This window comes from Mesoplodon densirostris, chromosome 3 (genome assembly GCF_025265405.1).
Source record: "Mesoplodon densirostris isolate mMesDen1 chromosome 3, mMesDen1 primary haplotype, whole genome shotgun sequence".
Lineage (NCBI taxonomy): Eukaryota > Metazoa > Chordata > Mammalia > Artiodactyla > Ziphiidae > Mesoplodon > Mesoplodon densirostris.
The window spans coordinates 145,868,298-145,887,345 of NC_082663.1; the positions used below are offsets into that span (position 1 = coordinate 145,868,298).

The window sequence follows — 19,048 nt, forward strand, 5'->3', positions numbered from 1 at the left end:
GTCGGAACGGAAGGGAGGCAGGAAACCGCGAGTGGAGAAAGGGCCCCCAGATGTCAGCTGGGTGCCGGGAGCCCCGGCGGGTGGGGGAGTGGGGTGGGCGGTGGCTGCAGCCTTCCCCGCAGAGGCGTGGCCCATGGGCGGGGACTGCGGTCACCGGGCTAGGGATCCCGGAAGGACCCGGGGCGGGGTTAGGTGCGGCCCATGAGGCTCCGCCCCATCTAAAGCTAGCTAGTGAGTAGCCCCGCCTTCTGGGGGTGGGGTCTCTCCACACGCGTGCGCAGTGGGTCGTAGAGCCGCCATGCCGGAGCCGCGCGGGTCGTCACCCCTGCGGGTGAACGCGGCGTTCGCCGCGCGGTACGGCCGCTACCGGGAGCGCGAGGAGCTGCAGCGGCGTGAGTGCGGGGCGCCGGCGCGTGCAGGGCGGTCGGGAAGTGGGGGTTGATCTGGTCCCCCAGGCTGAGCTGGGGGGATCCCATCTGTGCCCCACAGTGAAAGATCGCTATGGGGATAGGGACAGCTGCGGCGACTCCAGCTCCGAGTCTGACTCCGGCGACGAGCGCGTGGTGAGCTTCCCCGCCTCCCTCCCGGACTTGCGGGAGGTGTCCAAGCCCCCCACCGCATCCCGGCCCCGACTTATATGGGGCGGCTAGCCCCCAACCCCATCGCGCCGAACGGGAGCGTCCATCTCCCACCCCCCATTTCCATGAGGGACAGACAGCGCCCTCCCCATCCCCAGGGAGTGGGCAGATCTCCCCTACTTGCCCTCCCCTACCTCGGATCTACCTGCCCATCTTGATCTGTGAGGTGTGAACCCTGTGTCCACATTTTCGTCCCTAACAGTTTAACCGTTTCTCCGTGTCTGCCTCTGTTCCCAGAGTGGGGCATCCCTCTGCCACATGGGGCACCCAGCTTTTCCCCATATCAGCCCTGATCTTCCCAGCCTCACTGAGCAGTCCAGCCCTTCCTCTCTGTTCTTATGTGCCCTCTGTCCACTTGCCCCTAGGTTGTCTATCCCTTGTTGATACCAGAAAGTACCACCCACCCCCTTGCCTGCTACCTTCCTCTGTCTCATATCCGTTACCTATGTGTGGCCCACCCCCAAGAGGTCCCCTCTCCTTCCTCCACCTAACTGATCACTCACCCTAATTCACATCCAGCCCTCCACCCCCACCTGCCTCTACCCAGCCGGATTCCCCCCCTTCCTCCTAATATATACCCCTCTGCACACTAATTCCCACACACTCTCAGCCCACCTGCCCCGTTGCTTACTGCCCCCGTCACAGCCCCTTTCTGAAGTCTGTCCCCACCCCGTTTCCTGCCCTAGGAATTTGACACTCAGCAGGAGCGTGACTTTTACAAGACCCTCTCCTTACTGAAGAAGAAGGATCCGCGCATCTATCAGAAAGATGCCACCTTCTATCAGAGAACAGGTCTGGGACTACTTCTCCTGAGGCCCAGATTCCTCATTGCTTTATAGGCGGTTGTGACTGTTTAATGGATCTCCACACACATCAAAACTGATTAGCAAAGGGACTTCCCTGGCAGTCCGCTGGTTAAGACTCCATTCTTCTACTGCAGGGGGAACGGGTTCAATCCCTGGTGGGGAACTAAGATCCGGCATGCCACGCGGCAAGGCAAAAAAAACAAAACAAAAAAACCACTTAGCAGAGTGTCTTAGGTTAAGACCTGTTGTTATTAATAACGGCTGTGTGCTTGGCCCTGTTCTGAGTGTGACTTATTCACTGAATGATCACTGCCAAGTACTTCCAGGTAGTAGTAAGTATGATGCCTCTTTGATAGCTGGGAACTAGCGGCTCGGGGATTTGAAACCTCGGTCTGACTCTGGCCCAGCATAGTCTTACTCTCTGCCTGGGGGAGGAAGGGGTTTGTGGATGTGGGTGATGGCAGGTGTCTTCTGGTGTCCTCGCAGCATCGTCCTCGGACAGTAAGGAGGAGCCAGCAGCTGAAGAGAAGCAAAAGAAGGTGCAGCCCATGTACCTGAAGGACTACGAGAGGAAGGTTATCTTGGAGAAGGGAGGGTAAGGAGAAAGCCTGACCCCTCAGCTCCCACCTTCCTAGGGTAGGTGGACACATCAAGCACTTAGGGGCAGGGGTGGGAAGAAGCTGGTGACTCACCAGAGTTGAGGGAACCCTGGAGAGCAGGAGCCTTGGTGACCTGCCTGCACCCCACTGCCCCCTCCACCAGCTGTTGCTCTTAACAGCCCCCTACCCCATGGGGACAGACAGGCCATGGGGCGTCTATTCTGAAGCCTTCTTCCTTCTTCACACAGCAAATATGTCGATGAGGAGAATTCAGACGGGGAGGCCTCCAATCAGAGACTCCAAGTGAGTGGGGTGGAGGTTGGGTGGGGGGCTTGGGGGCGCTTGGAGCCTCAGGGCTGGGCCTGAGGCCCATGTCACTCTCTCTGCAGCAGACCTCATCGAAAAGTTATGTGGAAGAACAGAAACAGCTGAAGGAAAGGTGAGCCCTGGGGCTGGCTGAGTGGCCAGATGGAAAGGAGTTGAGGCTCTGAGGTTGGGTGGGCCTGGGTTCAAATCCAGCTCTGTCCCTTAATGGCTGTGTGCCCTTGGGCACATCGTTTGCTAGCTCTGGGCCTCAGTTTCTGCATCTGTGATATGGGGTTGGTCATGGGCTCTATGTCACAGCACAGCTCTGGGCTTGTCAGGACGAGCTCAGGGCTTAGTAGACGGGGCTTGTCTTGGGGCAACGGGCAGGGCCAGCCCACCCGTTCTGAGGTTTGTTCTCTCACATGGGCAGCTTCCGGGCATTTGTGGAGGACAGTGAGGACGAGGACAGTGCCGGGGAAGGTGGCTCCGGGTTCCTGCGGAAACGTGCTAAAAGCAGAGAGGAGAAGGTGGGTGCTGGGGCCCAGCTAGACGGGGGCTGGTGGCAGAGAGGGGGCCCCAGGGCTCCCAGAGACCCTCAGCGCTGGCCTTCCCCCCAGGCCCAGGAGGATGCTGATTACATCGAGTGGCTGAAGGGGCAGAAGGAGATTCAGAACCCCGACACCCTGAAAGAACTGGTGAGCTCCCATTCTTGGTCCCTGACCCACTGAACTGCCTGGTCTGCCTCCATCCAAACTTTCCCTGGAAACCGGCCCTTGAGAGGGTAGCCAGGAGCACATTCTCCAAAGATGGGGTGTGTCCCTCTCTGGGCCTCAGCTTCTACATCTATAAAATGAGGATTAGCCCACCTACTTCATAGGCCGGCTGTGAAGCTGCAGTCACTCAAATCCACTGGGTGCCCACATCTGTGCTCCTTCCCTGTCCCCGAGTCCCTGATTCGGGTCCTATTACCCCCCCTTTACCCTTAGACTCACCTCAAGGAATATTGGAACAACCCAGAGCTGGATGAGGGGGAGCGCTTCCTGCGGGATTACATCCTCAACAAACGCTACGAGGAGGAGGGAGATGAGGAGGAAGAGGAGGAAGGAGAAGAAGGGTGAGTAGCCATGTCCCCCAGGGGCCTGGAGCCAGCACTGGCCAGAAGGGAAAAGGCACCAGGCGTTTACACTTTTTCACATAGATGGTAGCAGAGTTAGCCTTTCTTTTCTTTTCTTTTTGGCTGCGCTGTGTGGCATGCAGGATCTTAGTTCCCCAACCAGGGATTGAACCTGTGGCCCCTGCAGTGGAAGTGTGAGTCTTAACCACTGGACCACCAGGGAATTCCCCAGAGTTAGCCTTTCTTGAGGAAAAGCTGCCGAGTGTGGGCTCTGGAGCCAGGGGGCCCTGCCACTGGATTTCCATGCCTCGGTTTTCCCATCTGTAATGGGGGTAACGGCGGCACCCTAGCAGAGGGTTCTTGTGAGGATTAAATGAGTTAATATGCTGGTACACAGGAGTGCAGGAGCTCGGCTGACGCCCCCAGTCCCATCCCATCTCGTCCCTCAGGGTCCCTGGCCCCCCGGTCCAGCTGGCCGTGGACGACTCCTCAGACGAGGGTGAGCTGTTTCTGAAGAAACAGGAGGACTTTGAGCACAAGTACAACTTCCGCTTCGAGGAGCCAGACGCTGCCTCGGTGGGTGGCCAGTGCCAGCTCCGGGGAGGACCTGGGCCGCAGGGTCCAGGCCGGGAGAGCCTGGAATCATCTCTGCTGCCCACAGGTCAAGACCTATCCTCGGAACATCACATCCTCCGTGCGCCAAAAGGACGAGCGCAGGAAGGAGAGGAGGGAAGAGACCCGGGAGCGGAAGAGGAGGGTGAGTGTCTGTTGGGGTGGTGCGCTGTGAGGAGGCGGGGCCCAGCCTGCGCGGGGAGGGGGGAGCCCATACCCTCCCTCTCCCGTGAACTGCCGCCTGCAGGAGAAAGCGAAGAAGCAGGAGGAACTCAAGCAGCTGAAGAACCTGAAGAGGAAGGAGATTCTGGCCAAGTTGGAGAGGCTGCGGCAGGTCACAGGCAACGAGACACTGGGCTTTGAGGAGCAGGACCTCGAGGACGACTTTGACCCCACCCAGCACGACCAGCTCATGCAGGTGTGGCCCCAGAGCCCCAGCCCGGCTGTGCAGCCGAGTGCTCAGAGCGTGGCTCTGGAATCAGCAGTCCCTTCCTGGCTGTGTGGCCTCAGAAAAGTGACTTGACCTCTCTGACCCTGTGTCTCTTGTCTATAAAGTGAGTCTAACTGCAGCATTTACGTCAGGGCTGTTGTAAAGATAGCCTGAGAGGAATAGTAAATGTTAATTAACTTGGTAAATGCTCAAGGAACTGTGGGTTATGGTATTTCCTTTAAACTCATTTATTGAGCCGTTAGTGTTTGTTGTTGTATTTGGGGAAACACAGCTTCAGGCCATTGGAACAGGCGATGAGGGCTGGATGGGAGAGCACTGGGGATCACAGGCACCGCAAAGCTGCCCCTGACTAAGCCTGGGAGGTCAAGGAAGGAGACTAAGGATGCATAGGTGGGCCAGGTGAAAACTGGAGTGTGTGAGTGCTGTGTGGTTGGAGTTCAGCCTTCACTTTCTAGAAGCTTCTCAGTCCTGAGCTTCAGCTTCTCAATATTTGGCAGTAGTTTCTGTTTCTTGGGGAGCTTGTGAGAACATAGTGAGATGCAGCCCAGCGTCCAGCATGTAGTAGGTGCTTATAAATGGCATGGTTAGCAATATCTGCCTTTGCCAGCCAGTGGAACAGGGGGCAGAGAGCAGGGGGGTCAAGGGGACAAGATGAGCCAAAAGTGGGTGTGGAGGGGCCCAGACACACAGGGTTCCCCCGACATCAGGAGCTGAGGGGAGTGCTGCGAGGCCATGTGAGGTGCAGGAGTACTGCCATCTGGGGGGAGTGGGCCCTGCTCACCCTCGCGGCCCCAACCCTGCAGAAGTGCTTCGGGGACAAGTTCTATGGAACCATGGAGGAGGAGAAGCCACAGTTTGAGGAAGAGGAAGGGCTTGAAGGTGAGGTCACCTGGGGCAGTGGGCTGGGGGCGGGGACTTGCTTGGCCTGACCTGACCCCCCGGCCCACCCCTGCCTGCCTGTCCTCTGGAATCAGACGACTGGAACTGGGACACGTGGGCTGGGCCGGAGCAGGGTGGAGCTTGGAGCCAGCAGGAGCCGCACTGCGAGGACCCCGACTTCAATGTAGGTGCCCTGGGCGCGGGGATCTGGGGGTCCTCAGAGGGTCCCGAGGACCGCAAGGGCAGGCCTGACCTGTGCATCCCGACAGATGGATGCCGACTATGACCCCAGCCAGCCTCAGAAGAAGCAGCGCAAGGCTCCTTCGTTGGGCAAGAAGAAGCGAAAGTCGCCTTTCGCCACAGCCGTGGGGCAGGAGAAGCCTGTGTTTGACCCTGGTGAGGCCCGGGTGGGTGGCCGTGGGCAGGCAGGGGCTCCACAGGGCCCGGCACACCCTGGCAGCCTGGCTCTGTCCCCGCTCAGGGGACAAGACATTTGAGGAGTACCTGGACGAGTATTACCGGCTGGACTACGAGGACATCATCGATGACCTGCCCTGTCGCTTCAAGTACCGCACGGTGGTGCCCTGTGACTTCGGGCTCAGCACCGAGGAGGTGGGACCCTGGGGGCACCCGCTAGGCAAGGGGGAGCCTGGAGCCATCTGTGCTGTGACATGGCCTGTTTTTTCATCTCGAAAACAATAGGAATAATAGTGCTAATGACAGTACTACTAATATTACCTGCCTCAAGGGGTTTCTGTGAGGCAGGGGCTGAAACAGTGCTTTGCCCACAGCAGGCCCCAGTAAATATTAGTTTTAATTCTGTTACTGTATATCGGCAGCAGGGTGACCATTAAGACGTGACACAGGTTCAAATCCTGGCTCAGCCGCTCACCAGCTGTATAACCTTGGACATGTGACTAGAGCCTCTGTGCCTGGGTTTCCCCGTCTGTAAAATGGGCCTCCTGAGAGCCCCACCTCATGGATGTGGATGTGAAAAACATATGCTTTGAATGTCATCTGCGCCTTAGCCACAATGGTTATGGATGCTTGACAGTAAAAATAGACGATGTTTATTGAGCTTATAACATCTGCATTCACTGCATCTTCCTGATGACCTTCCAGTAGGTTCTAAGGGGGTGCCCAACTCATAAGTGAGGAACCTGGGCCTCATCTGTAATTAGCAAACCCAGTCATTGGCATGGAGACCCCTGCCCTGGTCTGAGGCTGCTGGGACCACAGTGCATGGGGTCAGGGCTCAAGGGCCCAAATTGTAATCTGAGAGTAGCCACTTCCTGGCCATGTGACTTGGGGCAAGGATCCCCTCTTTGAGCCGCAGTTTCCCCATCTGATGCCCCCAACAACAAAAAAATCAATTAGCTTCTGCAGAAATCAGTTCTTTCTCACCATCATGACATTTCTGCTGGGTGGAACTAGCATTACCCTGCTTTGACCCATGAGGTGACTAAGGCTTAAGGGTCAGGGCCCCCTGGGGCTCACGAGCAGGACCCCACTCTCCCTGACCTTGCAGATCCTCACTGCCGATGACAAGGAGCTGAACCGGTGGTGCTCCTTGAAGAAGACCTGCATGTACAGGTGATGGGGCGGGACTGGGCCAGGTGCCCCGGGGGGAGGGGCGGGCAGGCTGAAGGCAAGCATGGGCACCACCCAGAGCACCCAGCTGCCTGCAGGTCGGAGCAGAAGGAGCTGCTTGACAGGAGGGCGTACAGCCAGAAGGCCCAGAACGTATGGAAAAAGAGGCAGATCTTCAAGTCACTCTGCCCAGAGGAGTAAGTATTGCTGGTTGTAGGGGGTGGGTGGGCTTGGGAGCCTGCCAGGCCCAGGTTTTGAGTCATGCTCTGTCAGCCATCTGTCACATGACCTTGGGAATGGGGTTTCTCTTCTCTGATACCTGCGTATCAAGTCCTGGCTGGGCTGTAGCTGTGTGATGTTGGGCAAGTCACTTTCCCTCTCTGGGCCTGCTTCCTTATTTATAAAATGGAGGTAAAGATGGCTCACTTCTTGTTGGGTTTTTCTTTTTTTTGAGGATTAAGTTAATTCAGGTACAGTGCAAGTTCTGGATAGGTATTAGCTCTTGTTATTATGCCTGTTATTTCCTGATCTATAAATCAGGAGTGATAAAAGCTCACGGAGTTGATGTAAAGCTAAAATGAGTTAATTTGTGTGAAGAGCTTAGTGCAGGCTCAGGCTCAACAATCAAAATTATCAGTGACACAATCCAGCCTCAGAGTTCAATAGAAAAATCCCAGTTTGGTATTGCATCAGACCCACGTTTGAGTCCCAGGCAGGCCCCTGAATTGTTTTTTTTTTTATTTTTGGCCGCGCCACGCGGCATGTGGGATCTCAGTTCCCCGACCAGGGATTGAACCCGCGCCCCCTGCAGTGAAGGCACGGAGTCTTAACCACTGGACCACCAAGGAAGTCCAGGCCCCCCGAATTCTGAGCCTCCCCTTTTCACGTCTGTAAAAATGGGGGATGGAAAGCCTAACTGTGACTGGCCTGGGCTGAGCCACGCCTTCCTCCTCCAGGACTGAGATGCCCACAGAAGCCACAGGGAAGCCACAAAGAGACAAAGCTGGCCCACAGGGGCAGCTGCTGGCACCCGATGGGGCCTGTGGGAAGTGGCCCCAGCCTGAGAGCCCCCCAGTACAGGAAGAGGCAGCCCCTGTGACACCCACCGAGAAGCCGGCCCCCCAGAGGCAGAGGAGGGGCAAGAAGGCACGTCTCCTGGGCCCCACAGTAACACTTGGTGGATGCGAGTTCAGCCGCCAGAGACTGCAGGCCTTTGGCCTCAACCCCAAACGGCTGCACTTCCGCCAGCTGGGCCGGCAACGGAGGAAGCAGCAGAGGCCTAAGAGCCACCCCTGAGCTCAAGGGAGCCTGCAGGGGCCTTGGGGCTCCTCCCCTTCAATCAAGCCCCCTCTTATCGACTGTATAGACCCTCTCATCTACCTGTGGGCAAGGGAGTCTTCCCATCTTAGAGATGTGAAAGCTGAGGCCTACTCAATAAGCTTCTCCAGATGACTTGGAACCTCACCTCGAGACATACCCTGAGCCCCATCCCTCAAATGCTGGGCCCAGCCATAGCCAAGGTCAAGTCAAACGGCTTTATTAGCCCCCATTGGTCACAGCCCCTCCTCCCTCCCACCAGCCCTTGGCAGGATGGGGGCGTTGGGACCGGTGAGGGGCATGGACGGTCCAGTGCAAACTACAGTACTGAGTCAGGCCCTGAGTGGGTGCCCGGGGGCCCTCCCTCCCTGCCCAGTGAGGAGGGCCTGGCTGGTGGGAGGCAGGTGTGCAGGCTCTGTACCCGGCTGAATGGCCCCGGCCCGGAGGCTTCCTGGACTGCTCTCAGCTGCACTTGTCAGGGGGGGAGTTCAAGCTCCCACACCCAGAGTGACATAAATAAAAAAATAAATAGGGTCATGTCTTCTCCCTCATCCCCTCCCTTTATAAAAACACAAAGTCCTCAGAGCTTGGGCGTTTAGCCTTGAGGAGCCGGCCTGTGCGAGGGAGCCGCAGTGTCGGCTGGGAGGGCTGGGAGCAGAGGTCGTCCAGGCTGTGGTCCTGAGCGTGGCCCTCAACCAGGGTGAACATGGGGTATCGCTCTGTGGCTGAGGAGGAGCTGAGGACCTGGTGGGAGGAGAGAGAACAGCTCAGGCCCCAAGCCATGTTAATTATCCTAGTAGGTATAATTGTCTTAACAGGTATGTTTATCAGGTGCTTCCTGAACTCAACTCCCATCCCTCCAGGGTAGTGATGCAGGCCAGCCAATCAGCACCTTCTGTGCCCTGGCTATAGTGACTGGCTCAGTGATGAGCACATGACCCTCTGCAGCCAATGAACCACAGCTGTGGGATTTTCTCTATCTGTTGAGAAGGTGGGGCTCCCTTTCCACTCAACTAAATAGTAGGTGCCCAGAGAGCCTGGTGGCCACTTCTTGCCACCATAAGGGTAAAGCCTTGATAGGAAAACAGAGCCAAAGGACAAGGCAGGGTCCTACCACTTGACCCCCTGGAAGCAGCTGTCCCCTTCAATTTTTCATTTCATGCCTCTTTTTGCTCTAATTAGAGCTGGGCTCTTGCAGCTTGTGGTCAGGATAATAATCTTAACAACATAGCCTGGACGTGGCATTGCCAGGCCTGCTGGCCTCAAAGCCTCTGTTCCTCTTCTACCCTAGCCCTGCCCTTTGCCTCCCACCCTCCAGCATGCCTTGCTCACCCTGGTCAGCTCTGAGCAGAGCGTCTCAAACTCCTTCCTGTCTCCAGCATAGAACCCCACAGTACAGCTCGGGTCCATCTTGGCAAAGGCCATCTTGCGGGGTGAGGTGCAATGGAAGGACTGGGGCAGACAAACAAGGGGGGCTCGGGGGGAACCCTCCACAGGCCTCCAACCCCACCCTGGGGATCCCAGCTCACCTCTAGGGGGAAGTCAGCCTGGCTGACATCCACAGTGGGCTGGCAGTAGTGAGGGTCCAGGTAGAGGAGGAAGTCATCTGCAGGGGAGGAAGCATGAGCAGGGGTGGAAGAGGGTAAGGTGGGATGGGATGAAGCAGGACGGGGTGGGCCTACCCTGATAGCCAATGAAGTACAGCGAGTGGCGTGGCTTGCCCCCCATGATGCCAAGGCACAGCTCTGAACGCAGGAGCTCCTGCAGGGAAGAAAGCGGGTGAAGGTAAGGAACCACAGCAGGTGCTGTCAGTGAGCACTGTAAGCACTGTCAACAAATGCAGAGCAAAGGCCCAGTGTGTGCAAACCCAAGCCTGTGCTGGGCCCTGGGGGGTAGCAGTGACCAAGATAGACAAAACCCTGCCCTTAAGCAACTGATGTTCTAGTGCAGGAGAACAAGGAACAAGATGAGCAAGTTACGTCACGTGTCACAAGGCGGTGACACTCTGGAGAAAGAATAAAGGCGGGAAGAAGGCTTTGCAATTTTAAATAGGGGAATCAGGAAAAGGCCTCATTGAGAGATGATGTTTTAGCAAAGAGTTAAGGGAGTTAAGAGTGCATCTTGGGATACATATAGCTGATTCACTTTGTTATAGAGCAGAAACTAACACACCATTGTAAAGCAGTTATACTCCAATAAAGATGTTAAAAAAAATAAAGAGTGCATCTTGGGCAAGAGTGCTCCAAGTGATGGGAACAGCAAGTGCAAAGGCTCTGAGGCAGGTGTCCTCTGAGAACAGTGAAGAGGCCTGTGTGGCTGGAGCAGAATGAAGTGAGTTGTAGAATGTGGGCAGATGGTACAGGGCCTTGTGGGATGTGGAGAGATCTTTGGCCTTTATTCCGGGTATAAACACATCAGGGTCTTTCCAGCCTTGCTGTTTCTTTTGCCTGGAACACTCCTCCTCTGGCTTCTCTCTTGCTTCTGGCTAGAGAGGGGCTTTCCTAGGCTGTGCAGCCACCCACATCTGCCCTTCATCGTGTTAATTTTGGTTCCTTTAGAGTCTGAGTTGTAACACCACAGCTGTCAATTTGGTTCCACATACACTGCCTGTTATTCCCCCATTAGAACGTCTGTTCCCAGAGGGCATCAGTTGTTGCCTGTCCACCTCTGAATCCCCAGCAGCTGGGACAGTTCTTGGCACATAATTGGTGCTCCGTAACTACTACTGGATAAACCGATGAAGAGATGAAGGAAGCATAAACACCTAACCCAAGCTGAAAAAGTCTGCAGGGCTCCTGGGAGGAGGCATGGTAGAATCTGGTAGAACCTACCTTCATGCAGGGCACGTACACGGGGTTGAGAGTCTCACCACCCAGCCGCACTGGCACCAGGATGACCACGGACTTCCACTCAGCTGTGGGGTCTGGCCTGGCCACCAGGCGTGCCACATCCGCCTTGTACACTGGAAGGACAGGGCAGCAGGTCACATTCTCTCCGGCCCTTCAAGCCTCAGAGTATGGTCCTCCATCCTCAGAGGACCAACCCTGCCTGAGCAACCTCTTGGGATGACACTCCTGTCATCGGCAGAAAAGCACCTTTCCAGTGTCCCCCCCACCCCAAGCTCCCTCAGACAATCCCAGGGCCTCCAGGCAGGTGTGGACATCCCCATTTTACAGAGAGGGCAACTGACGTCCTGAGACTTAGACAAACAGTGTAAGGCTAGGAGGAGCTGGAGAGCCTTCCCCGCAGCCCAGAGTGCCTCTAGTCCTTCCCGACTCTGCGCCTGGGTTTCTAAGATGGAAATGGGAGCGCTGAGCAATCCGCCAGTCAGCTGAAAGTTCCTGTGTGTCCCCCTCAAGTCCCGTCTGCGGGTTACTCCTCTCCGGCCTCCTCCCTTGTGGCTATATAAGGCCCCTCCTGGCTCCCAGAAAAGTGCATTCAATCCTTTCCGGAGGCAGCTGCTACGGTCTGAATGCTTGTGCCCCCCTCTAAATTCTTATGTTGAAATCTTACCCCCCAAGGTGATGGAATTAGGAAGTGGGGCCTTTGGGAGGGGATTAGGAGTGAAATCACTGCCCTTATAAAAGGGACCCCAGAGAGCTCGCTTGCCCCTTTTGCTACCTGAAGACACAGCAAAATGAACCAGGAAGTGGGCTCCCAACAGACACGAAAACTGCCAGTGCCTTGTTCTTGGACTTCCCAGCCTCCAGAATTATGAAAAATAAATTCCTGTTGTTCACAAGCCACCCAGTCTATTTTTTTGTGTGTTGTTTTGTTTTTTTGGCCATGCCGCGCAGCTTGTGGGATATTAGTCCCCGACCGGGGATCAACCAGGGCCCCGGCAGTGAAAGCGCCGAGTCCTAACCACTGGACCGCCAGGGAATTCCCTGGTCTATGGTATTTTTGTTACAGCAGCCCTAACAGACTAAGAAAAAGGCTCTCCTGAACTGTTTTTGAGGGAATAATAATAATAATAGCTAATGTTTAGTGAATACTTACTAAGTGAGAAGCATTATTCTAAGGGTTTTACTTTTATCACTGACTCACTTAATCCTCATGACAACCCTATGAGGCAGAGACCCAACCTTCGTACATGTTGGAACAAGAGTGAGTTGGACCTGCGAGAGGAATTCCTTATGTCTTTTATTCTATCACTCAGGGAGAAGCCCCTGAAGTCTCCTCTCCTGGTTCCAGAGGGAGGGTAGGAATCCAGAGCAGCCCGACCCAGTGTGGGCCTCGAATCCTTTCCAAGGGTCCCTCTGCCGCAGAACTTGTTTCAGCATCTGAGGAATGTGGGTCCTAAGAGGCAGCTGAGGTAGTGACTGGCTCAGGGTGAGAACCCTGTGACCTTGGCTCCCAGCCCCTTACCTGTGCAGTCCTGAGAAACGTACACCACCAGGCGGGTGACCTCTGAGCAGCTCTCCACAGCTTTCCTGGGGACGGGAGGAAAGGCCTGAGCTCCTGGGGGTACCCAGTAGCTCCCATGTCCCCTGCAGCGGCCCTCACCTGAGTATGTGCGCCACCAGGGACGGACCATACCAGTCACCCGCCTTCTTGCCCGAGCTCTGCCCAAGCTCCACCAGCCGGTGTAGGCCGAAGGGGGCCCGGGGATGGTCAGCGAACCAGGATACAATCTGCCGGTGCCGGTGCTCCTGCTCCGGCTCAGGGGCAGCCTGGGCCCAGCGTGAAGGCATCCAGTGGGCAGGCCCACGGTACCGGTTGGGAGAGGCTAACCCCGATGGCTCAGGGGGGCCCAGGCCCGCGCCCAGGGACCACGTCCAGTCTGGTAGGGATGGAGTTAAGAGTCAAATGGCGATGGTGTAGGGGGTGGGGCACAGTTCCCACTATCCATGATTTACACACAACTTTACCGCTCCAGAGATGCCGTGTTTAACTGCAATTTTCACATTCCTTCAACTTATTTTCTAAACAACTCTCACTCCCCGCCCCCCACCCCCACAAGCTTACTTTACACGCAATTCTAACATGACTTTAAACTCTTTGTTTGCAAACAGTTCTAACACTGCTGACCTGTGGTGGGCGCTACGCTCCTACCGTGCCCTTCGCCCTCCACCGCTCACCTCTGGGCAGGAAGTGCAGCAGCAGTCCCTGAGCTAGCATCATCTGCCCACTCCGTAACATGCATCCCCAGCCACAGTCGGAGGTCAGGCAGCCCCCAGCGAGAGGTGGGAAGTCCCGGCGGTATGTGAACCATAGGCGAGATACAAAGTCCCGCTGGAAACGCTGGATGTCACCTACAAGAGCAGACTCGTCAGTTGCCACGAGAAACACCCCTGGGGGACTCCTCCAACCCTAGCCAGGGGCCACCAGCTCACCCTCGCCCTCGAAGCGGTAGCGGCGGCCACAGAGGTGGACGCTGGAAATCTTGCTAAAGCTGGTCCGGCTTTTGACTACCCAACCTGGGGAGACATGGGGCAGTGTCCAGCAAGATGAAGCACTTGCTTGGCAGACACGCAACCTAACAGGGCAGCAACAGCGCTTAAATTCTCCCACCTGTGTGATGGGGACTATCCTAGTTCCTATCTCAGGGAAGGCTCTGGGGAATCCGTGCTACATTTCTCCTGGATGGAGGCGGAGCCCCTAGTAACAGCCACATGCATGTCTGCCGTTAATTCGGGATGAATCAAAGCACGTCTGATTACTGTACCCATTTTACAGAGAAGGAAAATGGAGGCACAGGGAAACAAAAAACCTTGCCCAAGGTCACACGGAGAATCGACTGAGGCTTGTAAACACATTCCCCTTTGGACCTGCCAGCCAGCGGCCCGCTCTGGGCAGGGCAGGGCGGGGGACCTACCCACAGGTGACTCACAGGAGGGGAACAAAGGGTGGAATACCTGACAGGTGCAGGGTCTGGTTCTCCTTGACTCCCACCGACCTCCAAGCCCCCGGCCCGCCTGAACCCTCAGCTCGCTCCCACCTCAGAACCCAACCCCGGGGCCCGCCCCCTCCTCACCGTACTTGACGTTGTTCCAGGCTGTCAGGAACTTCGCTTTAAACTTGTCCACTTCGTCCGGCTCCCCCGGGCCTGTACCGGGCAACGCAAGAGCGGGGCCGCTGGCTCCGGAGGGCCCCAGGCCGTTGGGGTCCGGGGTTCGGGGGCGCCGTGGCCTGCGGCCCTCGGGGCTGCGCGCGTCCTCCTGGCTGCCGCTCCGGTACTGAGCTGCGGCCGGCGACACGGAGTTCATGGGCGCGCCGAGAGGGCCGACCGAGGGCCCCAGGGGCCCCGCTCGAGCGCCCCAGGGGCCAGGACGCGGCCAGGACGCGGGCGCCCAGGAAGGCGCTAGTGGGCCCCCGGCACGGCGACCAGGACCCCGGGCCCTGTGCGGGACGGTGTCGCCGCCGCCGCCGCCATTTTAGCGGCCCTGGCCCCGGGAGGGAGGCGGGCGTGACACAGCCGGACGCCCCGCCCAAGCCCGGCCCCCAACCTGGGTCCCCGGCCCCAGTCCCTCGTGGCCGCGCTGTGACCTCCTGACGCCGCGCCTCCCTGCGGCGCCCCGCGACCCCCTGCACCGCCCGCCTTATCGCAGAGCCCAGGCGCGGCCGAGCCCCTGGAGGTCCTTATCGGAAGCCCCAGAGCCGGGAAGCCCGCGCCAGGCCCCGCCCCTCGCCGGTTCCGGCCCCGCCCCATCCTGCGCTGGGGGACTGACCCCCAGGCGGGGCCCCTACGCGGTTTGCACCTGCCCACGTCCGCCAGAGGATCAGAGCGCTGCTCTGCGGGCTGCGCACCCAAGACCCGCCTCGGTCGGGGGCCCAACCTGTGCGTGACACCCACTCCCACAAACTCCGCCTTCAAGCCACACCCCTACGTGCTTTAGTTTCCCCAGGAGCAGAAGGGCTCAAATACACGCAACAACATAAACGAATCTTCCTAATTTTGCTAAGGGAAAGAAGCCAGACAAAAAAGAAGAGTATATACTCGCTGGTCCCATTTATTTAAACTCTAGAAAATGCAACCTCATCTATAGTCATAGAAAGCAGATCAGTGGTTGCCTGGGGGTGGGGTGGGGAGAGGTGGGAGCGAGGGATAAAAAAGGGCTTAGGATGTGTTTAGTACCTTGATTGTGGTGATGGTTTCCAGCATGTGAAAGCTCAACTGATTGTACACATTAAAAGTGTGTGGTTTTTTGTATGTCAGTTATACCTCAAGAAAGCTGTAAAAATTTTTCAGTGCATCTAACTCGGGAATGTTAGGAGGACGAGCTGAGTTCATTCTCATAAAGCGCTTAGCGAGGCGTTTGAGGCACAGTTAGGGCTCAGAGAAAGCCAATCATGACCTCAAAGGCAGGATGAGTGCCCTGGGAACCACAGAGAGGGTGGCCTCTAGTGGCCAACCCACGGGCTCTGTCCTCAGCAGGCAGAAGGAAGTTGGATGAAGGATTTAGACAAGGGCATGCAATGTGAAGAAGGCACAAAAGTACAGTCACCTCCCGGACTTTCTCACCTTTGGTTCTTCCCTCATTCACTTCCCTTCAACCACACACCTGCCTCCTTCCTCAAATTCGACAGGTACCAATCCACCTCAAGACCTTTGCACTTGCTGTTGCCTCTGCCTAGACCTCTCTTCCCTGAGATATCTGCATGGCTGTCCCTCAACCTCTTTCAGGACTTTATTCAAATGTCATCCCTGCAGTGTGGCCACCTTCATAATTCCACCCCACCCCTACCCTTGGGATCCTTCCCCCTTCCCTGCTATTTTTTTTTTCCAGAGCAGTTATCATAACCTGATTGTCTGAGTCAGCTTGGACTGCTATAACATTAGTGCATGGTGAGGGCCCTATTCCTATTCCTTCCTTCCTGGGGGTGTGTCAGTCCACTTACTAATCTGTCCCCAATTGTCCTCATGTCCCCAAAGGAGCACAATAGTTATGGGCAGACACTGCAGCCAGGTGTCTTAGACAGGTGACCTTGCTTATCTGTACCTCAGTTTCTTCATCTGCCAAATGGGAGAGTAATAGTGCCTACTTCCTAGGGTTTGGGAGAAGAATTAAATGAATATGCAAAATGTTTAAAACACAGCAACCACCACTTCACTTTGAATTGTTACTGCTATTGTCTTTCTTATTCCCACCACTGCCCTCTGAGGTCTGGCCCCCATCACCACTGTTGCATCCTTCCTGGCCTCCTGAATGCCATCTCTGACCCCTCAAATCCACACAACAGCTGGAAGAACCTATCTATTTATAAAATTATCTTCAAGAACAATTTCCACCACAACAAAAAAATCTAGAGCAGTACTGTTTAATAGAAACATAACATGAGGTACATTTTTCAATATTCTAGTAGCCATGTAAAAAAAAATACAGCTAGTTCAATTAAAAAGTGGGCATGGGGGGGCTTCCCTGGTGGCGCAGTGGTTGAGAGTCCGCCTGCCGATGCAGGGGACACGGGTTCGTGCCCCGGTCCGGGAAGATCCCACATGCCGCGGAGCGGCTAGGCCCGTGAGCCATGGCCGCTGAGCCTGTGCGTCCGGAGCCTGTGCTCCGCAACGGGAGAGGCCACAACGGTTAGAGGCCCACGTACAAAAAAAAAAAAAAAGTGGGCATGGGGTACGTCCCTGGTGGTCCAGTGGTTAAGAATCCGCCTTCCAGTGCAGGGGACATGGGTTCAATCCCTGGTTGGGGAACTAAGTTCCCACACGTGGTGGGGCAACTAAGCCTGTGCACCACAACTACTGAGCCTGCACTCTAGAGCCTGTGTGCCACAACTAGAGAGAAGCCTATGTGCGTAAGGAAGAGTCCACCTGCCAAAATGAAGACCCCGTGTGCCGCAACTAAGACCTGACGCAGCCAAATAAATAAATAATTTTTTTAAAAAAAAGTGGGCATGTAAGCAGATAGGGTAAGGGTCCCTGGAAGAAAAGAACCAGATATACCTTTTTGACATAAGAGAAGCCATTTTTTGCCTAAGCCATTTTGTGATCTAAGGCCAGCCACAGTGCTTGCCCTTGAAGAAGTCTCAGTAATTAATGATCTTAAGGGAACGAAAGAATGCAGGAATGAACCACTGTTATCAGGCAAGAGAAGTAACAATAGCAAAGATAATAAATCAGTTGTAAAGACTTCCAGTTCTGTTTCAGTGGTAAAGAGTAGCCTGAAGCACTCTCTTGAGCTGTTTTGCAGAATTCAAACTCCCCTCAAGTGCTCAGTCACCAGATCAACTAGAACCTAAGGAATGATGATGTTGGCCTTTTCTGACCCTCTTGATTTCATCAACTTAAGCTTGGACTCTGTCAACCTTTGTCCAGATTCTACGCTGAATTCTCCTCTGCTCAAACCCCTTCATGGATATGCATATAATCTTAGCTTAAAACGTCCCCAATTTTACTGTCTGGGGAGACACTGCTTTGGGAAAGATCCCTGGGATTCTCCTTACTTGTTGCAAGTAATAAATCCTTCCTTCTCCCGATCTTATCTTATCTTCGGCTTGGTTGTGTCTTTTGGCTTGACACCCACAAAGAGGCGGGTTTTCTGGTAACAGGCAGAGGGTCTGAATAGATATTCTTCCAAAGAAGACATACAGATGGCCAACTGGTACATGAAAAGGTGCTTGACATCACTAATCATCAGAGAAATGCAAATCAAAACCACAATGACTATGATAATAGTCATTCTAACAGGTGTTAGAATGACTATTATCAAAAAGACAAGAGATAACAAATGTTGGTGAGGATGTGGAGAAAAGGGAACCCTTCAACACTGTTGGTGGGAGTGTAAAACTGGTGCAGCCACTATGGAAAACTGTATGGTGGTTCCTCAAAGAATTAAAAATAGGACTATCATATATCCAGCAATTCTACTTCTGGGTATTTATCTGAAGGAAATGATATCACTATCTCAAAAAGATATGTGCACTCCCATGTTTATTACAGGGTTACTTACAATAGCCAGGATGTGGAAGCAAGCAACCTAAATGTCTACCAATGGATGAATGGATAAAGAAAATGTGATATAGGGGAATTCCCTGGTGGTCCAGTGGTTAGGACTCTGCGCCTCCACCTCAGGGGGCACGGGTTCGATCCCTCGTGGGGGAACTAAGATACTGCATGCCAAGTGGCGTGGCAAAATATACATACATATATATATATATATATATATATATAAACATTACTCAACCACAAAAGAAGGAAATAAGTCAGACAGAGAAAGACAGATACTGCAGGATCTCACTTATATGTGGAATCTTAAAAAAACCAAACTTGCAGATACAGAGAACAGATAGATGGTTGCCAGAGACGGTGAGTGGTGGATGAAATCAGTGAACAGAGTCAAAGGTACAAACTTCCAATTATAAGACAAATAAGTCATGGGAATGTCATGTACAGCACGGTGACTATAGTTAATAATACTGTATTGTGCATTTGAAAGTTGCTAAGAGAGCAGATCTTAAAAATTCTCATCACACACAAAAAAAATCAGGGCTCCCCCTGGTGGCGCAGTGGCGCAAAAAAAAAAAATCGAACTATGTGTGGTGATGGATGTTAAATAAACTTATTGTGGTGAACATTTCAGAGCATATACATACAGCAAAGCATTCTGCTGTATACTTAAAATGAATACAATGTTATATGTCAATTCTATCTCCTAAAAAAATTACAAGAAATAGGTGACATTAATTTTAATAATACTTTTTACTTAACCCACTATACACAAAATACGATCATGTAACAAGTATAAAAAATTATGAATGAGCTATTTTACCTTTTTTGGGGGTAC

At 54.5% G+C, this 19,048-nt stretch overlaps 2 protein-coding genes across 6 annotated transcripts; one reads left to right on the forward strand and one right to left on the reverse strand.

Annotated features, from left to right (window-relative positions):
- The first annotated feature begins 286 nt into the window (after window positions 1-286).
- KRI1 (KRI1 homolog) lies at window positions 287-8,846 on the forward strand. Of its 2 annotated transcripts, none has more exons than XM_060094152.1 (19): window positions 287-392; window positions 490-563; window positions 1,325-1,430; window positions 1,931-2,039; window positions 2,292-2,346; window positions 2,433-2,482; window positions 2,780-2,876; window positions 2,967-3,044; window positions 3,336-3,463; window positions 3,913-4,039; window positions 4,125-4,220; window positions 4,323-4,493; window positions 5,330-5,405; window positions 5,501-5,589; window positions 5,675-5,801; window positions 5,887-6,017; window positions 6,934-6,998; window positions 7,094-7,192; window positions 7,952-8,846. In XM_060094152.1, exons 1-19 carry the CDS (start codon window positions 299-301, stop codon window positions 8,289-8,291), a joined length of 2,112 nt encoding a protein of 703 aa, XP_059950135.1. In that variant the 5' UTR covers window positions 287-298; the 3' UTR covers window positions 8,292-8,846. The 2 variants fall into 2 exon arrangements, with proteins under 2 accessions (XP_059950135.1, XP_059950134.1); XM_060094151.1 differs by having other exon boundaries at window positions 288-392; window positions 2,436-2,482.
- On the reverse strand, window positions 8,517-14,901 carry ATG4D (autophagy related 4D cysteine peptidase). Of its 4 annotated transcripts, XM_060094153.1 has the most exons (10): window positions 14,290-14,900; window positions 13,649-13,732; window positions 13,394-13,567; window positions 12,819-13,095; window positions 12,681-12,745; window positions 11,144-11,274; window positions 9,995-10,073; window positions 9,842-9,918; window positions 9,645-9,764; window positions 8,517-9,056 (listed from the first exon to the last, which is right to left on the reverse strand). In XM_060094153.1, exons 1-10 carry the CDS (start codon window positions 14,519-14,521, stop codon window positions 8,874-8,876), a joined length of 1,422 nt encoding a protein of 473 aa, XP_059950136.1. In that variant the 5' UTR covers window positions 14,522-14,900; the 3' UTR covers window positions 8,517-8,873. The 4 variants fall into 4 exon arrangements, with proteins under 4 accessions (XP_059950136.1, XP_059950139.1, XP_059950138.1 ...); XM_060094156.1 differs by lacking the exon at window positions 9,645-9,764 and having other exon boundaries at window positions 14,290-14,901; XM_060094155.1 differs by lacking the exon at window positions 13,649-13,732.
- Window positions 14,902-19,048: the final 4,147 nt, after the last annotated feature.